General features: G+C 36.3%; 1 protein-coding gene across 1 annotated transcript in view; it reads left to right on the top strand.

The window, feature by feature from the left end:
• Positions 1-13,954, top strand: part of LAMA2 (laminin subunit alpha 2) — a 554,924-nt gene that overhangs the window by 396,740 nt on the left and 144,230 nt on the right. The window contains exon 33 of the mRNA XM_045544336.1: positions 10,557-10,699. Coding sequence (XP_045400292.1) covers positions 10,557-10,699 — 143 coding nt within the window. The remainder of the gene's footprint in view (positions 1-10,556; positions 10,700-13,954) is intronic.

Raw genomic sequence — 13,954 nt, forward strand, 5'->3', positions numbered from 1 at the left:
TACAGAAATCCATGGGCATGCTGCTTCATCTTGAACTACAAAACCTGGAAGCAGTAGCAATGAACTCAAGTATTTTTACTCACATATAATAAATGGAGAGCAGTTTGCACTCTCTCTCTCTCCCTTTTTGTTTCTGTTCTGATTCTGGATTCAGCAATGCCATATGGAAAGTACATTGGAATCGGGAGTTAAATATAATTCTTGGATCTTACATAAATTCTAATCTAAAATAGGTTATTTATACATTTAAGGAAGAAGTGTTGTACTACAGTATTCTTTTCCTTAAGGAAATTTATTTCAGCATCTTTTATTTCAACATTACCTATTTTAATGTATTTATGCATGCCAACATTTCTTGTTTTAACATCTTGTGTGTAAATCTTAATAGCATTGTAACTAGAAGAGTTTTTGTGTTCTAGTTTTATAAGAGTTACCTCCAAAGCTAAAGCTGAATTTTAAAATATGCCATAAAGTTAAGACTGGATGTGTTTGGTTAGACAGGTTTTTAAATCTTTTTTTTTTTTTTGTATTTCAACCATCTTTAATGAAAATATGTTACATTGCAAATAAAAGCAAATGTGAAGGTAGGTGAGAGGAGACAAATTAAATGTAATGTTATATACATTTATGTTATCATATTTAGTCATTGGCATATACATACTCACTCTTCCCAAGTATAATGACACAGTTCAGTGATAATTAAAGAAGTGGACTACCAAAGTATTTCATAATATTGCTTTCAAGTTAAATTATTAGCATGGATATAATTTAACTAGATAATATACAGAATTCCTGACATAAACACTAAAGTCCTTGAATTATAAGTTATCAATTTTATTAATTATCCATAAGTAAACTTGAAATAAAAAGATAATGTTTAATATCAAGCACAAAAATTAAACAATAGCACATTAAAATCTGGGAAAGACAAAATAATGGTATTATTTTCTGAACATTTCTTGTAAAGAGAATTGACATTCTGCCCATCAGCAACAATGGCTTTAAGTTTTTGTTGTTGATAATCAATACTTTATTTTAAATAAGTTTATCATAAGAAAACTTAACTTACCCATCATGAATGTGGATTTCTAATCTCCATGTGTCCCATGTGACATTAACAAAAGTACCAATCCTCCAGTTACAAAGTTATGTCAGTTTTAGTGTTCATTTGCATTATTCTTGTCCCACAAGGAAATGTTCAGTTCAGTTGCTGTGTCTGGAAATGTTTATATTCTTCTGGAAGATTAAATAAGAGCAATTTTTCTTCTACAAAAATATTATTATTAATTGTGGGGTTGTTTTTGATATCTAGACCCTTTTCCTAAAGTGTTTATAATTATTTTATAATTATGCTATATAGATTTTCCTCATACTGTTCTAAAGCTTTAGTGATTTCCACTTCTAGTAATGTTTTCTCTTCGCTCTTCATTAAATTAACTCCAGGAATTGTTACACAAAGCATCTTTAGATTTTTCTTCTTCTCCTTTTTTAAAATTTCTCTGTTTATGGAAAAATATGCCATGATTCTATGATATTAGTCTTTCCCAGGACTCTGTTTCTACTCCTAGTTTTTAAATCAGATAACAAAACAGATCACAAGTATGGACATAACTTTGACTTATTCTCAATTCTTTTTGAAATATATTTCTGTTTCCTTAAGCTGAATTAGGGAAAAATAGATTCACCTGGCATGTTTGATCTGTGGGACCGGTTTTATCACATGTGATCATGGTGGAATTGTATAAGGCCCAGGAGTGAGAATAAGGGAGGTAGCCTGGCTTGACAAGGGAATGTGTATGTAGTAAGAGAAATATCTGCGGTGCTGGTTGTTAACATGGTGCTGACTACAGAAAATAAGCTCTCTCCTGTTAGTTAGAATATGTAAATACTCAGATAGTAGCATGTATTATACAAGAGTTAATTTTGCTCTCTTTAGTTAATTCTCTAGAAAACGCAATTTAAATTGGCTCCCCTTATGGATTTGCATGTTTCTTAAAATGCATAATCAATGACCTAGGCATGATCATTGCATTACCTCATGTAAGCTGCATATTGGTGGAAAGAATCTATACACTCACTATACATTTAGATTAAGCTGTTATTTACCAGGATTATAAAATTCTGCTAAAGAGATCAGGCAACATAAAACAAATATAAGAATAATGGGAGAGTTTCCCTTGACCACTGAAGTCCCTAAAAGGGATTTATAGCTGCTGAGGACAATTGCCAGTGAACAAGCTAGGATTTTACTGGATCCAAAATGGGATTTCTTGCTGGACAACAGGCCATTGTACATGGAGTTTACATTACTATCATGAAGAATTCACACAAATAATCTGTTTCCATATTAGGAAATATTTAGACACCAGAGTCACTCATAGTTAGTCAAATTCAGTCCCACCAAGGTTACCAACTCCACCAAATAAAAGCAGTGCCTGGGCATGACTAAGCAATATATCTACCTTCAGATCCTTGGCATTCTCTAAAGTCCCTTTCACCATATGTGGGTTTATTATAACAGTAATTTTTTTAAAGGGTCACCTTGACTGAGAGGTGACCATTTGCCAGATACTATTTAAATATTTCATATGTGGTTCTTTTAATTCTGGCACTGTCCTTGTTCCTTATTATCCCCACTGTATGATTAGAAAACTGAATTTAGGTGGGCTAAGTCACTATCTCAAGGCCGCCCACAGTGACTTTTCAGAAGAGCTATGATTGGAAGCAAGGTCTGTCTTGCAAATCTTATTTTCTTAACTTCTATGCTGGGTATAATGCAAAACACAGGAAGTGAACATGGTTTACTCAATATACTCAACATTATCAAGTTCAGTCCTTTATTAATTTACTTCTGTGTGTAGAGCCCATTCTGCCTCAATGAAAAATAAAGATGAAATGAACTAAAATATAAAATGAAAAATGTTAATACATATAAAGACATATTTTTTCTGCTAACCATTGAGACTCTCTCCTCTAAAATTTAAAACATTATCATGTTTATGATAAATTCTTATTCATCAGAAATTGTCAAGTAGAGATTGTCTTCTTTACTGGAGAAAAGATGCACTAGCTGGGTGCTCAGACTAATTTCACAACCTTTTTGTTTGTTTCTATTTAGGAATTATTTGGGACTGCTCTACAATGGGTTTTTCCCCCCCTTTATGTATATTGGTGAGTTCTGAATAGATATTTTACTGATTTCCCAAATCAGGATTTCTCCTCAGTAAGTTAGGTTGATACAAATCCATTCTCCTCTTTCAACCCTCATTCATAATTTACATTTCATAAAATGAGAACAACTTCCTGCCCTTCTGAAATTTGAAAATGAGCAAAAAAGCCATTAATAGTAAAGTTTTGTATTGTGAAACACAAAACTTGGATTTGTTCATGTCCTATTTTATGTAAACTTGGAGTTAATACAGAATAACTCATGTGATGTTCAAAACAGATTATGAGTGGCATGGTAAAATATATTACTCTCCTAAAGAACAGAAATTAAAATTAGTAGCTGTTGGCAAGATACTACTCCATAAAAAGTGCCTGAAATAACATTTTATAAATATCAAATTGATGTTGGCTACTTTTAATCACTGCATATGAGGTATTTGGGATATATTAGCATTTATTATTTATAGTCACAATTTATTTAAAATATAACATATGAGAGAATGCTTTGCTTGCCAATGTTGCAAAAGTAATCACAAAGTGTGTTTTTTTACTGCCAGGCTGAGGTAAGCCTAGCTAAATGTGGCAACTTATCTTACTCACTAAAATATGCACCTTCCAGCCACGTGGTAAAACCTTAAACATAAAGTTTTACTAATCTGAAGAGACATGATCAAGATTATAGTTTTTAATAGCCAGTTGCTGCCAAAGATCTTATCACAATAATGCAAAGGCCCTTATATATTATTACTAGAACGTTGTACACTTATAATCAAAGATGATTACTAATGACAGTTATTGCTCCCTATATATGGGACAGGAACAAAATAGTAGAATATGGTTATCACCATAAAGAAAGTAGGACTTTCTATTCTAAAAGATGTTGGAAAAACATCAATTGATCTCTAGACGCTGTTTATTGATCTGTGACTTTGCTTGTTGTACATGTGATGACCTTCCCGTCCTAAAGTCCTTCTCTTTCTGCTCTCTTAGTCCCCAAGTTAAGTTCTTATTCAAAGGTCAGAATGTCTGCTGTAGTTTTCTAGAACTCTAAGCTATGACATGTTGTTCACATTCAGGTGTTGAGCAATCTATAAACGAAACTTCTGTTCACCACGTTTATACCTTTTACTCATACTTTGTTAGTAAAAAAGGTTTGAGTTTCTTCTTGTCAACCTTCTTGGTACTGGTCCAGGCTAGCCGTGTATGGAACACAACTGTCATTCTGATTCCAAATAATTTTTCTAGTTCTTTGGATCAGCCTCAGTGGTTTGTATGTCATGATGAGAAAGCTGTTCTGTTGGCAGATTAAAGAGTTGCACAGTTTAATTGTCATTTATAGATACCTGATCACTGTTGCCTTTATTTTCAATCAAGCTTTAAGAGTAAACTAAACTCACTTTGATTACAATTTTCACTCTGCTAGGCCCAGGAGGTTCACTGACGTTGAAGAACAATAGAATTGCATGATCTTAAAGTTGGAAGAAGTCTTAAATGTAAGGTAGTCTAACCTCTTTTTCTGTGGCATGCCCAAAACAGACAGTATCCTGATGCAAGGAAGCATGCTGTTATGAAGGTTTGAATCCTAGTTTGCCACATAGAAGTTGTGTGGCATTAGATTAGTTAACTTTTCTGAACCTCATTTCATCATCTGAAAAATGGAAATTAAATACTACATTCATGTATGTGAAGTATCTAAGCATAACAGATGCACAATAAATTCCAGCCATTATTATTATCGTTATTATGTGACCATTTTTTTAATATTTTGTATGCTCATCAGTTTCTGATGAAATATTTTCTTTAAATTAGGCTGAATTCTTATTTTCTATAATTATCTCTAATTCTACACTCTGCAAGTCACTGAAAACCACTTTTCTGACCACTTTACATTTCTCTTCTAAGTTCTTCACATGCATTATTTATAGATTCATAAAGACACCTATTTTTCTCATCTGTAAAATGAGGATACCAATGGTGCTCACCTCATAGGGTTGCTGTGAACATTAGGTGAGATAATGATGGCAAAACTGAATACGTTGCCTGCCATGTAGGGACTATTGTATAGATAAAAGCTACTATCTCCTTATGATTTGTAGTACTTTCGGTTTCCATTTGTTTTTTAAAAAGCTACACCATCCTTGAACCATATTGAACTTGTTTTCATATATATTACATATAGAGTTTTATTTAATTTATATATATATATTACATATATAACAATGTGGTATGTGAACAAATTCATCAGTCTCAGCTAAAATCTACAGAATACCTTTCCTTCTATCAAAGAAATAACGGGGGGGAAAAGCCTTCTTAATGAGTCTGAAATCACATTTTTATTTTAGAAGGTATTTATTTTAAAATAATATAGAATAACCAAATAAATTCAAATAATCCCTAAATATATGATAATCTAAGTGTTTCTTCTTATAGAAGATAAGGGAAAGAGGGAAATATAAAATTTAGATTCAAGGAACCATCAATGTCATTCATTTAGAAGAATTAATATAAAATATACATATTAAGACATAATTTTATCTTTTCCTAATAACGTGTATTTACTCATTTTATCCCTATTTGATTAGAGAGACAATTTATATATCTTTTCCTAAAATTGGTTAGTAGGTTTGACCTTTTCAAAAATACTCAATGTACTCATTTCAGCTTCAGCTTCTTTGGTTTGGATGCAGTGTGTGATTTTTTTTGTGACAGTAGCCAGTAGTTATTATGCATGGGGGACTCTGGTAGAAATGCAATATTTTGCACTAATTACTAACAGAAAGATCTGTATTATTGGCTGCATGATTTGCCCCTTACATGTGCCTAGCTATAACGATCTGAATTTAGTACTGCATTTGTTAATATTAAACACAAATTTATCCTGACACTTTTATAGGCAAAGCCTCGGAAACATTTAGTCATGTAAAATATAATCATAGTCTTGAAATATTTGCTTTTGTGCCCATGCAGGATCTCACTTTATAACCTTATCTGTATTGCTGAATTAGGAGAATGGTTTGGAGAGGTTCTTTGGGGGTCCTGATTGTAAGATAGGTGTTAATTTATACTAAGCCATTATTGCACCTTTATCAAAGAACAGTTGTTTACATAATGTGAATATTCCATCTCTATACACTCTTCAGATCTTTCCTATTATAGTGAATTAAATTTGGTTTTAATTTGCATTCCATTTCCAGTGTTTGTTGCCAGACACTTCAGACTTTTTGAGGGCAAATAAAAGTAGCTTGTGGTGTAAGTAAAATATTTTGTGTCAGAATAAAATAGCAAACCATTAGGCAAAGGGCACATTTTCTCATGTGTTTACCTTATAGCTGCATGAGCTAGACTTGCACAGAAGCTTTGAAAAAATCCCCATGGCTGTCATATTCATAAGTCTTTCTGACCCATTCAGACAGATGTTAGTATATTACTTGGAGCATACTATAAAACTTACCTTTCACTTATGGAAATGTGCTTGGACTTTGTTCCCCAAAAAGCAAATACAGAGACCATGAGACATGGGATGATAATAGGCCTTTGGACATAGAGACATAAAATGGAATGTATGAGTCCTTGAAAGAGCAATTAAATACATTTTCATTTTAACAACTGAAGATGAAGAACCAAAACAGATGGGCAGGGGGTAGAATAAATGAGAGAAAAATCAGTATTCATCATGCCTCTTGGCATTCTAGTGTTCCAATTTACTCTGTAGTACATTACAGTAAATCAGATCTAGTTCTACATTCCAGTCCCTGGTTTATTCTTACATGAAATAAAAACTGAGAAAACTGTGGGTATTCTCCCTGGTAATTTCTAGGACCATCTAGTAAGGAGCATCTAGCCATACCATATCAACAAACTGACTCAATTCCTTCTTGGAAATAGGTAAGTTACACATTATAAATAAATTGGGGAAAGGGCTAGCAAAGGGACACACAGCCCTAGAAAGCATGGTGAGATATCATATCATCAAGTATATTTCAAGATCTTGAAAGTGAAAAAAGAGCAAATTGCTTGCTTCCATCCTAAGAATATCTGCCAAAATACATCTTCACCAGAAGTTGAATGGAACTTTTTAAATGATGGTGAACTTGGGCTCAGTGGGAAAGAAACCTTTATATTCTTCATAATTTTTAATAAAATTAAGAATTGTCTTGTTTTTAACCTATGAATTGCAACTTGAGAGTCTCGGATCTGAATCTGCATTCTAAATCACACCTGCAGAACGTGGGAAAGTGTGTCAATTATGTTGTTGCTGCCATTCCAAAATTTAGTAGCTTAAAACAAGCATATATATCCTCATGATTCTGTAGGGTGGCAATTTGGGCTGAGCTCAGCTGGACAGTTCTTTTATTGTCATGTCTGGGGATCCCAGATGGCCTCATTCACATGTTGGGGCTCCAACTTCCCTTCTCTGTCTGACTCATGTTACCTCTATTCCTTAAGGAGGCCAGCCTAAGAATGTTCTCAAGGCCGCAGGGTTCCAGGAGTGTGAAAGCAGAAACTGCAAAACTCAGAATATCCCTCTGCCACATTGTGTTGGTCAGAGTATGTCACAAAGCCAACCCACATTCAAGGGGAAGGGAAATAGACTTCATCTGTTAATGGGAAGAGTGGCAAAGAAGTTGTAACCATCTTTAATTCCCCCCAGAAATAAGCATCTCTTTGATCTGGTCAATATCTGTGTTGTTTCTTTCCTCATAATATTCCAAACCTATTTTCTTCCCCTCCATCCCCCCGTTCCAATATCTCTTTCCTGGGTCAAATCTGAATTACACCAGGCAGGCATAACAGGCATCTTTCTTGATTTCAGACAGTCCTCTGCCTCTCCAATCACAATGCAGTTTGCTTTCTCTCTCTCAAATCATTGTTTTTATCCTGTCCTCCTGTTCCTCGCACCTCTTTGAGGTTCTCTGTCTCCTCACATTCAGATGTTTTGGTTGGCCCAGCCTACCTTCTCTCTCTCCCCCTCCCTCCTCTCCTCCCCTAACATTCTCCCTCCCCGATCTTCTCACGGTCTCATGGACCTGGGTACATGCCATGTGCAAATATTAACCTCTGCTGTTCTTTTAGTCCAAAATATTTTTCATCTCATCTTCCACAAAGATATTAGCACACAAATATTTACTGAATGTTTGCTGTGTGCAAGGTACTTTCATAGGCACCGCGACCAAGATGTTAAAGGTCCTTTCCTTAGTAAGGGATAAACAATATATGAATAAGTAAAGTAATAAGATAGCCAGGAAATAACACTGGAGCACTTGATGTTGACTAGGAGCAAGGTGGGTGAAGATGGAGGGAGAATGTTCCAGGTAGAGGAAAGAGCAAGTAAAATGACCTTCAAATCCCTGCTCTTTTTGGGATTGAGCATGCCTACAGTTTATCACCTGGTATAGTCGTTCTAATCCCTGACTGCATGATAGAATCTTATGGAATCTTTTAAAAATAATGATGCCTGGACCTTACCACAGACGCATTAAGTCAGATTCTCTGGAGATGGTGAGGGGAAGGACTCAGACATCTGTATTTTATAAATCCCCATATGATTTTCATGTGTAGCCAAAGTTGAGAACCACTGATCTACAGCAGTGCTTGTCAGACTTTAATGTGCATAGATCACATGGGATCTTTCTAAAGTGCAGCTTCTGATGTCCTAGATCTAGGGTAGAGCCCAAGATTATGCATTTCTGATAAGCTCCAGATAATGCCAATACTGCTGTTCCAGTTGTTACTCAAAGTGCAGTGCACAGACTCCCAGTATCAGTATGACTTGGAAGCTTGTGAGGAAAGCACGTTCTCAATCAGAGAATCAGAAACCAGGTGATTCAGTCACCTGACTCAGAAACGCTGGGGGCATAGCCAAGCCCTCTGTGAGCTCAGAAAGTCCTACAGCTGATTCTGAGGCCCACTAAAGCTCAAGAACCAGTCTGTGGAACTTGATGTTTAGCCATGGTCAATTTGGCACTTAATTGTGTTCTATGAAGTGCTTTCTATAATCGTTTCATGTACACAGGTCTGTTGAAGCTTGCATTGAATGAGGGTATAAAGCCAAAGTGCTCTCTTTCTTTTACTTAGTTTCCATGCAGTGCAAATTCTCTTTCATTCTGGTAAAGAGTAAAAGGTACAGCTCTAGTTACAGACTTCTGCTCCTGCCTGCAAAGCCTCTATTCACTCAGCTTGTAAAGCATCAGGAGCTTGCAAAGCCCCTGCAGATGATGCTCTACGGTTGCAGGTGTCACCTGCAAGGAGCTGATTTATTAAAAGCCCTGCTGGGGCAGTTTAATCCCTGTGAAAGGATATTGTAACTCACCTCTAGCTGCTGTCCTATCAAAAAATCACCCTCTGTATTCCTTCTCTTTGTTTACAAGCTTCGTTAATGGTTTTCTCTCCATTAAGCAGCTCAGGGGAGTGCTATTTAGAGAACTAATTGAATTCTTGCCAATTCTGGGCATGATCCAAAGCTGCTCCAAATCTCAGTATTTTCCATGTTATGTATTTTCCTCTATTCTAATGTGTGTAGTTTTGATACCTCAATCTGCGGCATATAAGATAGAAATTATAACTGTATACATGAATGCATATCATAAATATGTCCATTTCTGCTTCTTAGCATGAAGATATACCTCATTACTCTGCCATGCAAAACTAAAAAGTTCAAACTGAAATATGTATATTTTTAAATCATCCAAAAGAATCAATGTACATTAATTTTAGAAATTGTACTACTATTTATAAGATTAATTTGATAATGAAGAGACAACCCATTTTTCTCTCTACCAATTCTACCCCCATCCCTGCTCCACTACCACCAATTTTAAATAGTTCCTCTTTCTGATTATTGACAATATTATAGGTAGTTAGTTAATGAAAACTCAGGGAAGTGACTAGAGGTTTTCTTCTTTGGTAGGTCCAGACTTTGGGCAGATAAGGGAACTTCGGAGAACAACTTTATTATCCCCATGCTTTGGGAGAGACGGTGGGGTGCAGGGGAGGCCATAGGAACCTTGAGGCTGCTTTTTCAGTTCAGCAGGCACAAGGCACCATATTTTGGGGTATCAGTTTCTGAACCCCAACAGTCTTAAAGGAGAACTTTAATCCTTCTGCAATACACTCCCCTCCGCCCAAATCTGTTTGTTCCTCTTCTTTGGTCTCTCGGTTTATATCATCATCTGTATTTCAGGTCCTAAGCGACAGGCATATCTGCTCTTTTGTTGTTCTCATCTTTTTTCAACTGTCATCCATTCGACAGCATTAATTATCTGAGATGAGTAGCTTCATCGTTCACAGAATTATTCTTGGACCATAAACTCTTTCATAGCTGAAATCTTTGAACATCTGCCTGGGACGTTTAGCAGAGGTAAATATTCTCTGTCGCTTCCCTTTCACAGTTTGTGGAGATGAATGCACAGGCCTTCTTCTCGGTGACTTGGCTCGCCTGGACCAGATAGCCATGAGCATCAACCTCACTGGCCCGTTGCCTGCTCCGTATAGGATGCTGCATGGCCTAGAAAATATGACCCAGGAACTAAAGGTAGGTTGGTGCAGCAACAGCAAGAGCCAAGGACAAGGTGACAGAAGCTTCCCAATGGGTATGGGCCATAATTGGTAAAGCTCTTTCCACTGCCCCAAATCAAAAGACACAGTTATTAGAGAAGTTCAGAGATTTTCTAAACCAGTGTTTTTCAAACTTGGGAACTATAATATACAGATTGCTATTAAGGGAAAAGAGTCTCACGTATGCCCTTCCCTCCAGTGTTTGGCCTATATCAGTTTTATGATATTACTTAAATATGTGCAAACTTAAAATCAGGTATGAACTCCTTATAGCTCTATAAAATCAAAACAAATTAATCCTAACAGAAGGCTACAAAACCAATAAAATTCAAATTAAAAACATTAATATAAAGTAACATGATTTTGGCTGAAAAGGAGTTGCTGCTTGCAAAAAAATAGGATACTAACTACTTCCACACGGGTTCTTCCATCAGCAGGTGACATGGGGTAATTCAGTTGTCCTACCTTTCCACATGTGAACCAGAAATTCCCTTGCAAGGGGTCTTGAAGTGACCTGTGGCATCACTTGACAAGTTCACGTGACTTATGTGCTCAATCTGCCACATAATCAAACATACACCCCGATGTAGGCTCCAAGATCAGGTGGCAGTATTCATCTCTCAGGTGTCTAGCCTGGGATCCAGAAATACTTGCATTAATATTTGAGGTTACTGTCACAATGAAAACACCAAATTAAAATTTCATACTAGAGAACTAGTAGAACTTTGAAAGTACTTCAGCAAGCACCAATATGAAAAACGCTGTATTGAAACATTGTTGAAGCTTCTGGTAGTTAATAGGATAGGAGAAAATGTTAAGGAAATTGGGGTGGTTTCACCTGGTGGAAAAATGAGAAGTGTCAATTGTCATTATCAGTCAATTGTCAGCTATTGATTGAGAAATTATAGAATGTCCAGCATTGTACTTGGTTCCCTGGGGGTTTCATGACTCTTATAATGCCTTCATTACCTCAGGGAGCTTATATTCTATGTAGTTTAAAAATAATCATTAAACAATAATCAAGCAATTAGCAAAAATGCATAATTACTACCTTCTTTATAAAGATTTGAAGTACAATAGAGTACAAAGATTGGAGAAATAAGTAAGATTCAAAGCAGCCAGGGAATGCACATTAATGAGAGCATAATTTGTGTTGGAACTTGAAGGGTAGATACCATTTTAGTAGGCAGAGAAATATTGGTTAGGACTGGCTGAAAAATCTAAACTTTATTCACTAGGCTTTGGTAGATACTTCTCTAGGGAATATATTCTTTAACCCCCACCATAGCTTTTAAGGTAAGTATTATTATTACTATTTTCCAGAAGATGAATCCCATAATGCTGATGGCAGGATTATCACACATAATTCTTGTAGAAACTCCAAGTAGGAAAGTTGTCTTGGAATGAATGTTTATATCCCCGAAAATTCATATGTTGATGTCCTGTCTTAGTCTATTTTATCTGCTATAAAAAAAAATCCATAAACTGGTTAGCTTATAAGCAACAGAAATATATTTCTCACAGTTCTGGAGGCTGGGAAGTCCAAGACTAAGGCACTGGCAGGTTCGGTGTTTAGTGAGGGCCTGTTCCTCATAGATGGTGACTTCTTGCTGTGTCCTTACATGGTGAAAGAGGATAGATAGCTCTCTGGTGTCTCTTTAACAAGGGCACTGATCCCTGTCTTCATGACTTAATCACTTCCCAAAAGCCTCACCTCCTAATATCACCATGTTGAGGGTTAGAAGCTTAACATGAATATGAGTTGACACAAACATTCAGACAACAGCAAGCCCTAGCCTCCAATGTGATGGTATTTGGAGATCTCCCTGCCATGTGAGGACACAGGGAGAAGGCGGCCATGCTTAAGAGAGACACCAGAGGCAGTCGTGTGAATTTGGCCTGTCCGGCAGACATTAAAATTCAGACCTGCTGGTGAGAGATAAGGATGGAGACTTCAGTGGGACAGGGTGATGTGAAAGGCAGCATTGAAAGCCAGGCAGAGGAATCCGAGTTTCCCTTGCAGTCCCGGTATTCAGGGATGTGCAGAGTTTTAATAAAAAGAATGCAGACCAGTTATTTTCCTTGTATATGGAGTGAATATAAAGAAAAGAAATTAAACTAGAAAGGCAAAGATTTTAGTTGGATGTAAAACATTTTAAAACTAATATAATCCTTACGCAATGGATGGTGAAGTACGGAGGGCCCTGTGGATGAGGCTCCAATCTCTGGACGTCATCTAAACCAATGGATTCAGCCACACACCCCTTTTGGCGAGGTGTTGATCCAAGTGATCTTGATTTTCCTTAAATTCAAATCTTTCTTGATTCTGCATTTGTGTTCTTCTTTCATAATTCATTTAGTATCTGAGATCCCACTTTGATATTATAAAGCCTTAATAAACAAGTTACCTAATGTTTGCTCAGTTCCTGTAACTGTGTCCATGCTCTCTAGGTTCTAGCCAAAGGCCACCAAGAACACACATGTGATGGAACACAATTGGGTTTATTAACTCATTGTGACAAGGGACTTTGATCACCCCAGGAAATTGCGGAATGTCTCAATAAGTGGATGGGGAATAACTTACAGCATTTGGACTTGTGCTAGGCAATTTGAAGGGAAGTTCAAGGAAGCAGGAGTTTGTGCTTTATTGGGTGCTGGTAGGAAGTGAGAGTAATTCTATGATTGAATATTCTGATAAATCTTATCTAAAAGGAGGGGACAACAGAGGGATTCTAAAGCTATGATAAGTAAGGAGGCAGTAGTCACTCACATTACCCAGGAAATGGGTGGTTGGAGTATTTTTGTGGTCTATACAGAGACCATGTTTTTTCTGTGCTTGAACAAGATTAAAGAGTGGTATCATTTTTTGTTTCGTTCATCACTGACTCAGAGTGACTCTGTGTAATGTTAGTGTCCTGTGAAATTATTTATGCTCAATAGGAAAAGAATATGGCCCAGCTGTGACTGCCAGGCCAGTTAGTTAGTGCCCAGCCAGGTCCATGGGTCAAGGGCTGCTGTTCTCTTTCTTACTTGTAAACTGTGTCTCTGTTGATTGGAATGGGAGCCTTGAAGAATCAAAGAGTTCATCTTAACTCTGCCCCTTACTGGCTGTGTCATCTTGTGCAAGTTTTTAACCTTATTCAAACCACAATTTGCTCATCCACAAATGGAATAACGCTTACTTCATAAAGGTATTGTGAGAATTAAATGAAAAAAAAAAAAAAAAAAGCCT

This window comes from Lemur catta, chromosome 2 (genome assembly GCF_020740605.2).
Source record: "Lemur catta isolate mLemCat1 chromosome 2, mLemCat1.pri, whole genome shotgun sequence".
In the NCBI taxonomy this organism is placed as follows: Eukaryota; Metazoa; Chordata; class Mammalia; order Primates; family Lemuridae; genus Lemur; species Lemur catta.